The 17,044-nt window shown below is 35.9% G+C and overlaps 1 protein-coding gene and 1 non-coding gene across 2 annotated transcripts; both read left to right on the forward strand.

Moving 5' to 3' along the window:
- Nucleotides 1–206: 206 nt before the first annotated feature.
- LOC145047214 (FtsJ-like methyltransferase family protein) lies at nt 207–4,537 on the forward strand. The gene is made up of 10 exons (XM_078995458.1): nt 207–761; nt 1,415–1,618; nt 1,713–1,759; nt 1,843–1,999; nt 2,098–2,159; nt 2,269–2,461; nt 2,644–2,733; nt 2,828–2,970; nt 3,116–3,242; nt 3,318–4,537. Exons 1-10 carry the CDS (start codon nt 285–287, stop codon nt 4,332–4,334), a joined length of 2,517 nt encoding a protein of 838 aa, XP_078851584.1. The 5' UTR covers nt 207–284; the 3' UTR covers nt 4,335–4,537.
- Nucleotides 4,538–11,557: 7,020 nt separating this feature from the next.
- LOC144999400 (U2 spliceosomal RNA) lies at nt 11,558–11,754 on the forward strand. The gene has a single exon (XR_013660873.1). It is a non-coding gene; the product is annotated as a U2 spliceosomal RNA (small nuclear RNA).
- The last annotated feature ends 5,290 nt before the right edge of the window (nt 11,755–17,044 follow it).

Raw genomic sequence — 17,044 nt, forward strand, 5'->3', positions numbered from 1 at the left:
ACTAAATGTATACAGTTTAACAAGTTGAAGAACAAATGTAGATAAAAAAATCAGAGACTAAATGTATACAAAACAAAAAATACATTAACTTTTTTATAATGAATTTAAAGCTTTGGATTTTGAAACTTATGCCATTTTTAGGGCGAAAGTGAAATAAATAAAAGTTTAGGGTAGACAACAAAAGCGCCGCTTTGAATACCTCCACCACCCGTAAACCCTAAATCATCATAATAACAGACGTCCCCTTCCCTAAACCCTACTTCCTCCACGAGTAGCAGCTAACGATGGGTGGAAAGGCCAAGGGAAAGCATCGTTTGGATAAGTTTTACCACTTGGCCAAAGAACATGGCTACCGTTCTCGTGCTGTTTGGAAACTTATTCAGCTCGATTCCAAATACACTTTCCTCCGTTCTTCTCACGCCGTCCTGGATCTCTGCGCCGCACCCGGTGGTTGGATGCAAGCCGCCGTCGAACGTGTGCCTGTTGGAAGTCTTGTGCTTGGTGTCGATCTTGACCCTATTCGCCCCATTCGTGGCGCCATCGCGGTGCAAGAAGATATTACCACGCCTAAGTGTAGGGCTACTGTTAAGAGATTGATGTCTGATAATGGTGTTAGGGCCTTTGATTTGGTGTTGCACGATGGATCTCCTAATGTCGGTGGTGCTTGGGCGCAGGAGGCTACGAGTCAGAATTCTCTGGTTATTGATTCGATTAAGCTTGCTTCGGAGTTGTTGGCCCCTAAAGGAGCATTTATTACCAAGGTATCCATCTCTCGACCTTTTCATTTCTATAACTCGAGTAGTGTTTCGCAAATTTGAAAACAAAACCTATTCGTGATTATGTTATGTTTAGCAATAATCATAATTAATCATGTGCCTAAAATTGATAATTAGATCATTCTTCATTAAATAATCTCAATTTTAATCACTTTTTATTGAACACTTAAAACTGACCACTTTAATCACACATCCAAACATCCTCTATGTTATATCCTCAATTTGTTGATGATTCCTTGTTTTTAAAAAAGGTTTGTTGTAATGAAATGTAATCATTTCAAGTTTCTTTTTATTTAAATCGAGTCTTTCTTTGGGATTAAGGGAAATTTGATGTTTTTGACTCCCATTATCAATGTTAAATAGAAAGATGAGCCTGGTGCACTAAAGCTTTTTGGCTTAATTTGAAAGAATTTTGTTCTCCATACTTGAGGTACAAATTTGTATCTGAATTGTTGGATCGAAAACCTTTTGCTTTTCTTGTTTGTGTAAGTTAGCTCATTTTAGCTTTTTAATGCTCCTTTATATTTGTTTATTCATGCTAAAATGTATTCACACAATCCTATGTTCTATCCTCACTTACTCCAATGTAAAGAGCATCATGTTCTTAGATTTTAACCACTTGATAACATCTGTAACAGGTTTTTAGATCCCGGGACTACAATGCTGTTCTTTACTGTCTTAGACAGTTATTTGAAAAGGTTGAAGTGGATAAACCAGCTGCCAGTCGTTCCACATCTGCAGAAATTTATATCGTATGTCTGAAATATAAGGCACCTGCTAAGATAGATCCTCGTCTTTTTGATGTTAGACATCTTTTCCAAAGTGGCAAAGAAACCCCAAAGGTACAAATATCTCTTCACTTCTGATAACCTATCCAACTTATGTCAATAGAAAACTAAAAAGCTTTCATCTTGTGTGTGAAAATTACAAATCCAGGTACTTGATGTACTTAGAGGAACAAAGCAGAAGAGACATCGTGATGGGTAAGCCCCTAACACTAAACCCTAAACACTGAATCCTAAACCCTAAAGTTGTTGGCTTGTTGCTAACTACTTTAATGTATCAGATATGAAGATGGTGACACGACCTTGAGGAAAACCAGTTCAGTTACAGAGTTTATTTGGTCAGATGCTCCTCTAGATATTCTTGGTTCTGTTACATCTATAAAATTCAAAGATGACACCTGTCAAGCTATCAAGGATCATGCATTGACTACAGAGGAGGTAATGTCATAAGCTCCTTTTTTCTTTTCTTTTTTTATTCTTGATGTGATTATTGTGTTTTACATTTGTTAACAGTTCCAGATTTCTTGATTTACCAGGTTAAAGCACTATGTGATGACTTGCGTGTTTTAGGGAAGCAAGACTTCAAGCATTTGTTGAAGTAAAGAGCATTTTCTCCTTTCTTTTTCTTTTCACCACATACATGTATAGGTTCCCTTTTCTTGATTTTGAAAGTATTTTTTTTGTTGGTGTTTTGTTGGAATGTTTAGGTGGCGTATTCATATCAGAAAGGCCTTCTCTCCTGAAAAGGAAACCCCTAAACCTGCAGATGTTGAACCTGAAAAGAAGGATGATGATAATGATGATGATGATGAAGGACTGAATGAAATGGAGGAATTGACAAATGCTATGTTGCGCAAGAAAAAACAAGCAAAAAAGATTGTAGCAAAACGTCGAGCTAAGGTTTGATCACTAATTTTATTTTGGGTTAATTGCAAGAAAGCACTGTACTTACATTATTTTATACCTTCTATAACATTATTTTTTAAATAATGTACCCAATTATAGCTGTCTTTCAGATAGAAAGCAATTTTCACTTCAGTATAATGTATTTATTAACATGAAAATCAAATCTGTTACTGTAGGATAAAGCAAGGAAAGCAACTGGGATGCAGAGTGATGTAATGGAGGATGGATATACTGATATCGAGTTGTTTTCTCTATCTTCTATCAAGGTCAGATTTTTATCCTTTTATATTAATATACATTTCAATCAGATACTGATGCATTTGAAGTAAACTTACAAATGTATATGTTTTTGTCATTCAGGGAAAGAAGGATCTTGTAGCTGTTGATAACCCTGAAGATGATGGTCCAAATAATGAAGCAGCAGATAGTGATGATGAGGGAGCCCAAGCAGACTCCCAAGATGAGTCACTCAGTGACATTGACTCTGAAGAAGAGCGCCGAAGGTGAAACCCTACTCCAAAAAAATGCCATAATTCTTGTATTTTTAGGGCAAAAGATACAAATATGGGTGAAAATAAAGTACATTACCTATATTGGCAGATTGAGTAAAGTATGTCACTTTAATTAAATTCCATATCTTGCTTTCAGATATGATGACCAAATGGAACAATTACTCGAAGATGCGTATGAGAAATACATGGAAAAGAAAGAAGGGAGCACAAAGCAGAGAAAACGGTTGAAGCAAAAACACTCTGAAGATGGTCAACTTCTCGAGGTTTTATATTTATATATATATTTTTTTAAATGAAATATTGTTCTTAGTTTCTTACATGTTTTGTTATATTCTTAGGGTGATGATGAAGAAGAAGAAGATGTTCAAGATGAAGACTCTGACAACGACCAACAAATTCAAGAAACAAATCCATTAATGATACCATTTGATGACACCGAGCCTACGGAAGAAGAAATCGCAGCCAAATGGTTTAGTCAAGATGTGTTTGATGATGAAAACGAACAAGAAAATACAAAAATGGATGTAAGCGATGACGATGAAGAAGACGAAATGCAAATTGATAACAAAAAGAAACCCGATAACACCCAAATCATGGTCCCAAGTAAACCAAAATCAAAAATCGCAAAGAAAAACATAACAGCCCCCAAAACCCTACCCACTGAAGATCTTGAGGTAGTCGCGGGCCCGGACACAGACTCGAGCGATGACTCATCATCGGACGAGTCCGATGATGACGTGGAAACAAAAGCCGAAATCTTAGCATGTGCAAAGAAAATGTTGCGAAAGAAACAAAGAGAACAAATGTTGGATGACGCGTACAACAAATACATGTTTCACGATGATGAAGGGCTACCGAAATGGTTCATAGATGAAGAGAGGAAACACATGGTTCCAATGAAGCCCATAACAAAAGAGGAGGTGAACGCAATGAAGGCCCAATTTAAGGAGATAAATGCTCGGCCCGCTAAGAAGGTGGCCCAAGCGAAGGCCCGAAAGAAACGTGTTGCGATGAGGAAAATGGAGAAGGTTAGAAAGAAGGCGAATAGTATTTCGGATCAAGCGGATATTTCGGAGAAATCGAAGATGAAGATGATTGATACTTTGTATAAGAAAGCGGTCCCACAGAGGCCGAAGAAGGAACTGGTGGTGGCTAAGAAAGGCGTGCAAGTGAGGACTGGAAAAGGGAAGACGCTTGTGGATAGGAGAATGAAGAGTGATGCTAGGAAACAAGGGATGACTAAGGATAAGGGGAAGGGGAAAGGGAAAGGGAAAGGTAAAGGGAGTAGCAAGGGTGGGAAAGGGCAGAAAGGTAAACCGGCTGGTCCGGCCAAGGGTAAAACGGGAAGAAAGTGAAGGTGAAGTTTTTGGATCGGAGAAGAAAGTGAAGAAGTTGTAATATGGTGTTTGGTTTTTGAACCAAGGGAAAGAGGATTGATGAGTTTTGAATTGAAATTTTGGTATGTTGTTTTGATAGTAAAATAATTTTTTTTTTTTTTTTTTTTGTTAAAGAATTTGGAGATCAACAAATGAAAGTTATTGTCATGTTTGGTTGCTTATTTTTGAGTTTCTGATTTTTATCAAAGCTTGTTTGGGTCCCCAGATTCTGGCGAGTCAGAGCGTTTCCACTGATTAGCCTCGAAAAAACTTATTAGTTTTGTATGTATACGTATCTTTAATATAGGGAAGAACCTTCACAGAACACAAATAGTCCCACCCAAATAGGTGGGAACTAAGGGGGGTGTTTGAAAGGAAAAAAAAAAAAAAGATGGTTATTACTTATTTCCATAATAAGCTAATTTGAATGTTTGGATAAAATCCAGATGATTAGGTTAGATAAGTTAATTTTAATAAACATCTATTGTTTATTGTTTATTCCCACCACAAATAAGCTATAAGTAATAAGCTAAAAATCTAATCCAAACACCTTCTAGTGGAACACGGTTTTTTTTCTTTCCCTTTGGTTCAATTAGCCCTATTAAGAGCGTTTCTTCTGCTTTCACTTCTTATCCATGTCTTCTGTGTTTATCTTCTTCAATTAATCATCCAAAGTCATCATACAAATATTATGATTCTCGATTTACTCTAACTACTCCAGTCGTCCGCAAGTTTTTCACTAGTACAGAGTACTTATTACCTTGTGATCTATGTTAAGTACACAATACTTATTACCTTGTGATCTATGTTTATTAAATTCTTGTGCACAATCTTATAATTTTTTTAAACGAGAAGATGAGGGGTTGATTTGCTTGTGTAGTCATAGACGGTGGATTCATGCCAATGTTATATAAGGAATTACTTTCCATGTTGTTGTCATAGACACTTTAAATTAATCATATAGTGACCATTATACCCCCGGATGAACAAAGTTGCAGGCGTAGTTAGTTTTTCATCCCATCAACTCATTTTTGCTACATGACGTATACATCCATGCAAAGTTTGTTGATACCCTACAAGCCTAATACATTTTTGCTACTAGTACACACCACCTGGTGTACAAAGTTACCCACTCATTTTGAAGTTCTTTGTTTTTTATTTATAGTTATGGAATTTTGAAATATCTGGGTTTAGAAGTTTGTTCCTATCGACTTTTGTGTAGCTGAGAAGGCCAAGAGGTATTTTCTGCACGGGTGTGCAGGGCTTCTGGCATATGTAGCTGATCACTGCAGGAAAAAAAAGAGGCAGTCGATTGCTAAGATATATGGCCTCATGAGTACCCTGAAAGGAGCAAAAGAAGAGTTTCAGAGTGTGAAGGAACTGATTGAGTTATTCAAAGGATTAAATTTCGGGAACGAAAATCTTAAAAGTGGGAGAGAGTTGCAATGTCAAATTTTAGCTTAATTAACTAGAAATAAGGTAATATAATATTTTAAGGGATTTAATTAATTAAAAATGATTAAATAAATATTAATTAGAAAATTGTGGTGTGATGCGTTGCAGTCAAGCCGATTCTTTTCCCTTTGAGGAATAAGTACCTGAAACCAAAACTGAATACCGTAAGCACAAAACTTAGTGAGTTCCTCCATCATACCACATACCATACAATAAACATATTGTCAGACATATCTGGGTGTCCGGCCTACCCTGCTGAGCATATATGGGTGCTCAACCTACCCTTGTTAGGCATATTGGGGTGCCCGACCTACCCCTATCAAGCATATATGGGTGCTCGACCTACCCTACTAGGCATATCTAGGTGTCGGACCTACACCCCGGTTTTTTTCAACCGGTTACAGGGACTATTTCACCCCTACCACTACCACATAATAACATAGTATAACATACTGTCAGACATATCTGAGTGCCCGACCTACCCTGTCGGTCCTTACAACCAATAACGGGGTCTATCCCACCCTTTCTACCACTATCACATAATATCATAGCCTACTAGCACATAACTCATAACAGATAGTGTCATACCAGACAATTATCATAATGACAACCATCTCAACTAAAATCAATTACTAGTAAGTCGATATTGGTGCCTTCGACCCACTTCTATTGGAAGGCAACTCACCTTGTAAAGTTGAATGTCGAATATCACTGAAAGGAATCTCTAACAGCTACCCCACTGACTACCCGACTATCATTATCATAACAACATTTAATCAAAATCCATAATACTTCCTAGGGTAAAATGATCATATTACCCCTTGGTCTAAACTGGACCATACCCAAGGCCCAAATCCATCTTATCTTTCTCAACCCACTATTGGCCTACTAATGGCTTAATTTTCTAAATTGGGCCCAATTCTTCAAATGGGTCTTTTCACAAGCTTAGTAAATCCTTAGCCCGAAATAAATAATTTTGAGTGGCCCAATATGGCTCAAAAGGCCCAATACTTTAAGTCTCAGTTCTAGGCCCAAAACTCTGCTCCATAGTGGGCCATGGGGACAAACTATCCGAACCCAAACTTCTAAGGCCCAAAAGCCCAAGTTCGCCACTCTGCATGCGTACGCGCGTCATACCTGGCACGTACACCCAACACTGGCCTTGACCGAAACGGAAAGTTGACCAAGTACGCACATCGTATCAGCCAGCTTCCTTGGGGCTTCATTTGTGACTTAACCCATTATGTCCTCACGTCCAGAATGTAGATCCAGATCCTTTAAGGTATCCTAGTCCATAAAGTCACAAACTTTTTGTGCTTGCATGCATGGTTGGGGTCAAAACATGATTTTGTTCCTTAACCTAACTTTGTGACCTTCAAACACTTGCATGGTTGTGGCTTAACCATCAATGTCTGATTTTTATGATTCTAAGTGCTTCTAAGAGCTCAAAAGGACAGTTTTTATGGTCTGGAACTATCAAGATTCAAACAACCTTAACAATGGCTTCCAAAAGTGACATCAAACACCCCAAAATCAAATCTAAACATGCAATGATAAAGTTTGAAGCTTGATACCTCAAATGAGTCATAAATGGTGCTACTCTCTTGGATGTACAAGCTCCATTTGAATCCTTGATCCTTCTTCAAACTTCTTTCTCTTCTAAACACCAAAACAACACCAAAAGGCTCTCAAGTGGCTTCCAAATCACAAGAACACACAAATATGGGTTAGGGTTTTCGTGGTGTCTGTCTAAGGGTGAAAGGGAGGCTGGACCAAAGGCATAAGGTCCATTTTATAGGGATCAACCCCTAAAATTTAGGGTTTTATATTTTGCATATGTACGTTACACGTACTCCTGGTACGTTGGGCGTACGTACATGGTTTCCGCGTTCCAGTCTCTTGAGTACGTTAAGCGTACTTGGCATAGTACGCCCTGCGTACAACACTTCTTAGCCCAATCTTAAGGGCCCAAAGGTCTAACCAAAAATCTTTTTAAAACTATTAACCTTATATGAATAAAATAGTACCTTATAAATCCCGAACATTACATATTTAGATTAATGGTTCATCATTAATTAATACTATCAATCTTTTACCATGCAAACAAAAGATTCTTGATATCGTATAATGGTGTACATCATGTTTATAAAGAGTCCACAACAACATTGTAGCAACATTGTAAGTTAGTTTATAGCCTTTTTTCTTGTTTAATTTTTCTAGTATTGAGATTAAGATATTTTTTGTACAATGATTAGTTAAATGTCATTATATTTTCTTGGATTTCAAACGAGATTGGAAAAAAAAGTTGAAATTTTTTTATATCTGAATTAATATATGAATCAATATTCGATCCAAAATTTCGGATATGGATTCAGATATTATAATCAACTATCTGAAATTTTTAGATATCCGAAAATTTGGATATCTGATTTTGAATACCCTAGGAGTGAGGTCTTCATTGCTTCAATGTTCCATGGCTAGATATGCTTGTTTCAAGCCTTTAAATTCTATTTCTCCTTAAATTTAACATTGATGGATGTAAGCTTGATGTGAAGGTTTTGTGCATCTAATGATCACCATATCTCAACCTTATCACCACCGATCCATGGAGGATGATGAGAACCTCAATTTTCAACTTCTTTATCAAGTATTAAGTGCTTAATGGGTTTCTTTGAGGACCAAACCCTTAAACCTCTTCCTATGAGCTTAATGTGAAGAAGGGTAATGTTTATTAGCTCATTTGTTAAAGTTCTTAATCCATTGAATGATTAATTGTTTGGTAATGTAAATAATTGGTTTAAGCTCGTATTTCACTGTTTTGGTTATTTATGCACTTAACCATTAAGGACTTAATATGTAACACCCGTTTTTTATAATGGATCAAATAAAGGATTTGAGGGATCAAATGCAAAGATATTTTAAGGAAAAGTATAGTGCCACGACGTAGCATGTCTAATGCATGAATGCTCGTTTGGATGGTCACCACGATGTGGCAAGAGGAAGGCCATGACATGAAAATTGATGCAGTCTAAGCCCATGTTTTTTAGGCTTTTCTCCATATTTAAATACATAATCTCAAGTATTAGGGCATTGTCATCAGCCTACAACCCCTCTTCAATGAAACCATAGCTATTGTTAAGATTTGAGAGATTGTTCTTTGTATTTGAAGCTTATTCCTTGGATTTTAGTGAAGCTTGAGAAGAAGGAAGTTCACAAGTAAGCAATGAGTTGGTTTGGATCCATCATTATCTACGTTATCAACTATTTGGGGTATAAAGTTCTCACCTTGATACATCTTCTTTTATATTAATGTTTGATGTCATTTTTGGATAGTTTTGGTTCCTTCTATGAATGCTCTTGGGGTTTGAGGAACTTGAGAGCTTGTTATGGCTCTTTAATGGTCCATAGGTTTTGTTGATTGAGAAAAAAGACCTTAGTATGGATGACCCTTGGTCTTGTGCACAAGTTCCCCCCCCCCCCCCCCCCTTTCCCCCCCTTTAAGGACTTAATGAACTTAGTGTTGTAGATTGATCCTTAAAATGGAGTCACAATGGATAAAGTTGCAAACTTTATCCATTAAATCATTGAGAATAAGTAGATTGGAAGATTTTGGCATATATCTATAAGGATTAAGCACTTAATGAAGAATTTGACATTCTGTCAAATCCCACGATGTTGCCAAGGGTTTGCCACGTTGTGGTGGTGCTAGACGATTGATTGTTTTGTCCTTAGCCGGCCATGATGTGCCTAAGAGCTTGCCACGACGTGGGGGTAGTTGACATGTTGACCGTTGACCATTGACTTTTGGTCAATTTAACATTTAGTTTTTGGGTTGATCACGATATTCTTTGATTGGGTGACCATCGGTTCGTGGGATTGTCTGTTGCAAGGATTTGAGGGTGTTGCAATGTTATTCGATTTTGCATTCTAGGTCAGTTTCCTTACTATATTATGTGTTACAGTGTATATCCTTGAAGTTTGTTACTTGTTTATTTAAATTTATGGATTTTGGAACCCTATGGGTTTAGAACTTTGCTAATTTGCAACGATTTTGATTATTTGTTATTAAAACTTGTTTTAATATATGAATTTTAAACATGTTTTTGAAAAAATTGTTAATTTTGTAGCTATGCACGTTAAACAAAGTTATTATTAATTTTTTTTTTTTTTTTTTTTTTTTTTTTTTTTTTTTTTTTTTTTTTGCAAAATGGTAGTATGGTCATTTTAGCATTTTATTTTGTTATGTTCTATTGTTACCAAACATAACCAGACTTACCAAACAACTTAATCTATTATGTTTCAATATCGCCAAACGCTATTACTAATTATTTGTCATGTCCAACCCAATCTCATTTGGTTCAACTATCAACCGATACCTTAAAGAACAAGACATAACTAGAGAGAATGAGAGGAAAAGATAGACCTGATGGATGATTTTTTTTATTTATTTTTATCAATCACATCCAAGCAATCACTTGAGTTACAATTCCTTTATTTTTAGATTCTTGTTTTGAGTTTCGAGTTACCTCTTTATATCCGAATATTACTTGAAATTGATTGCTTAAGTGGTGTTGTGATGTTAGAACATGGATTATAGCACCTTATGTCCATTCAAGTGAAAAATAAACATCACAAATGGTAAAAAAAAAACGAGAGCCTTGAGTTTCGATTGTTGAATATGGATTTTTTTTTTTCCTTTTCATCCATTAACTAAATTCAAATACAATGCTATTAGGATATGGAAGATGTGTTGGAGCATATATATATATATATATATATATATATATATATATATATATATATATATATATATATATATATATATATATATATATATATATATATATATATATATATATATATATATATATATATATATCTAAATATATTTGTTCGGTATTAGATCATTAAAAGTCATGGCATAAATGTTAGAATCGAATTGGAAGTGATTGTAAGATGTTAATTAGAAGGTGAAGATGGTGTGATACCACCACCGACCAAATGGCAAGTTGATGAGAAGAGAAGGGTACGTTGGTTGAAAAAGCGGATAGTATATTGGAAAGGAATAGTGGACACTTGTGGGAAGTATAATGTATGGTTGAATATTCAATACCTGGGAGTGGGATGACGCAACGAAGAAACGTTGCCTGAAAAATAATATTTGTCAACTTTTTAAATGAGTGAGAAATGTGTTAGATATGATTGTAAAATATACCTTTCAAGATATAATATGATTTTTTATTAGAAAAACAAGTTAAAATGTTTATGTTGATTAAAAACACATATTTTAATAGAATGGATTTTAACAAGCTGGAGTTATTTGATTAGTTTGAGTTTGTCCATTAGTTATTAATGTATTTAATAGATATGTGATAATAAAGTAAATGGACAAAAGCATATATAGTAGGTACAAGAGTGGAGTCAGCATTTGTAACATGAAATGAAGCTGTTCTGTTTGTTGGCGTTGAGTGAATTAAAACTACAGAAAAATAAGAAAAGAAAAGGCAATGCAATCATAAACACATATATGCATATGCAGAAGTAGTCTAAGTTTGATTTGAATATATAAAGAAAGTAAAGAAGCAAAAGAATAGTAATATTGAAGCTGTTTTGGTTGGTGAAGGAAGGAACCGCTGGCAGTGAAAGCGAAAGTGTGTGCATCCCATGCAGTTCCCACATCGACTGAATGAAGGAAGCAGGGAAGAGTGAGGTGAGTATAAAAGAGGAAGCCCAGGAGGGGAATAAGCATACCTTTCTCGGCCTTTTGGCTAAGATCAAGTGTAGTATCTGTTCTTATCAGTTTAATATCTGATATGTGGGCCATCGGCTCACTCGATATTAATCTTATTTTTTATGGGGGAAGGCCTGTTACAGTAGCTTGCTGCTGGGGTTCTTCATGCGTCGCCTTGGTCTTACACTACTGCTAGGGCCCGGCGCACCCCTCCAATATTCAGTTCAATGTTTATAGATTTGATTTGAAAAGTTGTATTAATCCAGCAGAAACCAAAATGACTTGTTATCTTTCCAATAAGTGACAGAAAATCTTTGCATGGGAACCCACTCCTGTTCTGTTACGGATTTCTTTCATGAGTTTTTTTTGTATGATCTTTTTCTTTAGGAAGGAAAGATGAAACAAAACAAAGTTATTATGTATGTATGACTCATCAATCCAACAGAAACTAGCTATCAGTTATCCTTCATAAGAGGGCCAGAAAGATGAAACCCACTCCCTTAATTTCAACCATGGACCTAGCTTGTTGCTGATTTCTTATACCTTTTATGGATTTGTTTCAAATATGCTAATTAAGCTCCAAGAGACTCAAAAGGACAGATAGTTATGACTTGGTTTTAATGATCTTTTCTTAAGGAGATGAAACAAAACAAGGTTTATGTGAATAAATAAAAAAAGCAGGTTTCCATTTGAGTCGGACTAGTCGGCAATATGGGCCTGAAGAGCCGAGACCGTCGCAGCTCTGTGAAGCCAGCCTAACGCATTGCCCCCTTCTCTAGGTTCCAAGAGACCCAAAGCCTTCGCTCAAGCCACTTGAACCAACTCAAGACTTGGAACAGGCAGGTCAAATTACACACCACCAGACCCAACCAAACTCGACCAAATCATAATCCAACCCACTTTGATACCCCCACTTGGGTTACAGGCAAACGTTACCAAGCCCGGTGCTTACACACCGATGTGGGACACACTCGCTAATATATACATAAACAAACTAAAATATTCTTTTCGTTAACAATTCCACCAACATATTGTAATTGAACTTCTCGTCATGTAAAACAAAACTATCTACAACGACATCAAGGGATTTTGATTCTTCGAAACCATCACATGGTTTCTTATATTCTAGTCCAACTTATCATCAACTTGTATGACTATCCTGGTACCCCCATATCCCATATTGCAGTGGGAAAGACAATGAATGTGAAGAGATGACGACAAGGTCCGTCTTACTTCTAAAAGCTTCGGGAGATGTTGTCCATGTTGTCCCACCAAAACATAACATCAACGCGAAATACAAGCTTCAGCTCGCAATGTCGATGCTGTCGTGCCATCGATTTACTTTTTATGTAATCTGATTTAGTGTTTATGTTATTGAAAATAATCATGCTTCACACATCATACTTTTTGTTTAAATAATACATAATAGAACACCATTAAATACGAGAAACTAAGCACTTCAACTTATGTAGAACGGAATACGATATACTGTAAACACTAAACCTAAAATCTCATAGACTCTGTAATACTCCATGGAACAATCATGCACCGAACGTCTGGAAATCTATAATCCGCACCTTTATCGGGGCATGTTTAACCACAAACCTACTGTCTACCTTAGGGTCGCTCGTTTTAAGATGCAAGGTAACTAAAAGCGCATCATTGACATGACGACTTGTTTATTGTTTTTCTTCGTGAGTGTTGGCTTTTTTTTAGGTTCCTTCTTCGATAATTGCAAGCATGTAATAACATAACGAAATAAAACCCTAGTTAAAAGCATATGACCATATCTTAAATACGAATAACTTATTTTCAATGGATTATTGAAATGCTACATTGTGGTGACATCTTGATAAATTTACTTCTTTGTGTTGACCCTACTACAAATGAGAAACACCGGGACATATGTCGTGTTATTTTTTGTAAGCATTTTTTAAAGATTTTTGTTTGATAATTACAGGCATATATCAACATAAGTAAGAAAGCCCTAGTTACATCCCTACGGCCATTTCCTATCAACAAAGAACTTAATGGAAATGCAGTTTTGAAATACTATATTATGGGGACATCAGGCTAAAATTACTTTTGTGTGTTAAATCTATTAAATCATAACACATATAGGAAAATATGTGATGATATTTTTAGTATAACTATTAAAAACTGACATCTCAAGCCGAGGCCATGACGCCCAATATATTTTCAAAATACAAAACCGACATTACACAAGATAAAAAATCAAAATCCTAGTTATTTTTCGATATAAGGGAATGAAATCAAGTGTTAGATGAAAATGAAAGATGAATACGCTTCAAATCGGTAAACCGCATTCAAGGTTAATTGTGGAATGTTTTGAAAACAAAAAAAGCTTGCAATGACCTCTGTGTAGCGTTCCGGTCTTGTTGGGGGGGGGGGGGTGTGGGGGGGGGGGGTGTTCAGCTGCATTCAAGGTGGGTTTAGATGAGAATCATGTCGAGTAAACATGCAAACACGCAGATTGTTGAGTGGATGTTTGGGAAGAAAACCGAATAAAATGAGAACCTTGATTTAAAGAAGGTGGGAAATTTGTCTTTGAGGACATTTTTGTTACAATTTTTTCAAGGGGATTTGGAGACGAAGGATTTGTGGAAGATATGTGAAAAATACGGAGTATTGGTTGATGTTTATATGGCTAAGAAGTTGTTAGGGACGAAGCTTGGTTTTGTTAAATTCTTACATGTTGATAATAAGCAGTGTTTGATTCAAAACTTTTGCACCATATCGATTCGGAGATTTCTTTTTTTTTTTTTTTCGACTGCAATGCTTAGAAGGGAAGAGAAAACAAAGTTAGTCGATATGGATCAACAGAGACCACAAGTAAATTCAGATGGTAATAAAAATGAAGTCGGGAAGGAAATTCAAAATCTTATGCCTCGATGTCGGTAGGGAAGGGGAGACACGTAGTCAACATGAACATATTATGTTTTTTTGGAACAAAATTTTATGTAGAATTTGATAGACTTATCGTGTATGGATCTTGGGTGTGTTCGAAATTTGAATCTCATAGAAAACTTGTATAAGGTGTGTAGTGAAGAATGATTTAACAAAATTAAAGTTAAGTATATTGGTGGTATGTGAGTGTGTATTGAATCCTAGTCTCAAAATCCTTGCAGTTAGTTCGAAAAAATATGAAGAGAATATTGGCACATTAAGGAGACGAGGTTGTTAACAGATAACTTTTCGGTTGATGAAAGGATGGTGTGGCTTGAAATTTAGGGCGTTAATTCCTTTCCTCTATGCGCTTGGACATCCGTTGCATTCAAAAAAATTACAATTTCTTGGGATGAAGCTATGTTTGTTGACCGGGATAAGAAAAAAAGAAACATTTAACAGACGAGAGTGTGTAAAATCAATTAAATCTCAAAATTGTAGAGTGTGTTATGGTGGTAAATGAAGAAGTGAAGCAATGAGTGTACATGAAAGGGATTAGATGTCGGGTTCATAACATTTAGAAGAATATGGATGATATAAGTCAAAAAGGAGAATACAATGACTCGATTAATTAATGGCGAGGATGTAAGTGGCAGAAGCATAGAGTGTGCGTGAAAGAGATTAAATGTCGCGTTGATAACATTTAGAAGAATGTGGATGATATAAGTCAACAAGGAGAATACAATGACTCGATTGATGGTGAGGATGTAAGTGGAAATGAGTACGAGAATGTTTTTATGGAGATTGTTCAACATACACATGAGCAAACACCGGTTGTGGGGTATAAAGTTTATGGAGGTCTATCAAATCAAGTTGGAAAAAAAAGTACGCACAAGAGGGATGACATGTGTTTTGAGGGTGATAGTGCTAATTCAAACAAACAAATATCTTGGGAGGACATGGTCATTGTGAAAGACACAACTAATGATAAGGAAGATAAATAAACTAAGTTAATGCCAATGAAGATGGAAGCTCATCCCAATCCATGTCGAAACTACGAGGGTTTGATGGGGGTTGATTTCATTGTGTTGGTGTGGGGTTCTAGAAGCAATCCATAGTCAAGGAACATGATTTTGATGTCGAGAATTCGTTAGATAAGCCGATTATTCATCCTTATACTCTGCCACGTGAGAACGTACTCGAAAGGTTGTAAATCATACATTCTTAAATTATTGAGTGAGAACACAATGGATAAATGAATATTCTTTCCATTAAATGTTTGTGGGATGGAAGCAATGACAAATGGAATACAAACATGAAGCTGTGTAGAAAGCATACTTTTAGGCTTTTTGGGATCCAAGGAACATGTATGGTCCGTTAGATCTTGTAAAAGTAAAGAGTATTTAGGGAAAGGGCCAAATGAGTATTACGAGGCATTTAGGATCCTTTGGTGGTTGTAATAAATAGAGGTACCCGGAAGGAATACGTTATTATTGTCGAGGGGTCGTGGGTGTTTCCTAAGTTTTTCATGAATACACACCTTATACTAGTTTTCTATCATATTTAAAATCCGGGTGGGTAGTTTTTTTTTTTTTTTTTTTTTTCTCAAGATATGCCAAATTCATTTAATGATTTCATTCATAAAGCTGGCCTACTTGATAAGAAATGTTCCTATGGGTGGGTATGATTGTACCAAAATTAGTGTTAATGGTTAGAAACTAGCAAATCGGATAGATTTTTAGTTTTCGAGAATCTTGTAGATGTTTCGGGTTTTATGTTAATGTCGTCGGAGAAATCAAATTTTGGATTATAGAGACGTTATTTTCAAACACGTGGTGGCAGCTTTCAAGCTGTATTATTTTTTTCCATGAAATGGGATGATTTTGACGATGTTATATAGATTTTGAATCGTTCATTAGATTCAAACATGCACTTAAGACAAGCAAATTGGTGTTGATCCAAAAAAAGTTTAAAAAAATGAAAGGCTTCATCAAAATTTGAATAATAATAATAATAATAAACAATGGTGAAAATAATATGTTACAATGAAGACTTTGTGAGATTGATCAAGGAAATGCCACTCCAAAAGCAATGGGGATCGTTCGAATGTTTTGAGAAAAACTCATGATTATGAGAAATTGGAAACTTTATACGTTATTCAAAAAGCTAAGATTTATCGGAGAATTGAAGGGGACGCAAACTCAAGGTACGATAACAATATTCTTTATAGAAGACACATGGACCTTGTTATCCGTGGTATAAAAACAATGAGTTAGCCGGATGATCCACAAATTGGTGAGAGGATTATTTTAGTAAAATATGTTAAATTTAACAGGTTCGGAGGCGAGAGTGTTCAAAAACATAGCACACAGTGTACAAGTCTTGCATCGTATCAGGACGAGTGTATCGAAGTTCTGTGCATGATTGAGGAAATTAGAAGTGTTGTTTGGTCGTGTGAAGAGGATAAGGTTTAGGGTGCGGATGGTTTTTCCTATAAGTTTGTAAAAAAAAAACATTGGGATTTACTGAAATATGATATTTTTGATGGCGTCACAAAGTTTATTCTTTCAGCTAATATTCCACACGGCTGTAATAG

The sequence above is a fragment of the Lactuca saligna genome, chromosome 5 (genome assembly GCF_052625555.1).
Source record: "Lactuca saligna cultivar CGN05327 chromosome 5, ASM5262555v1, whole genome shotgun sequence".
NCBI classification, from domain to species: domain Eukaryota; kingdom Viridiplantae; phylum Streptophyta; class Magnoliopsida; order Asterales; family Asteraceae; genus Lactuca; species Lactuca saligna.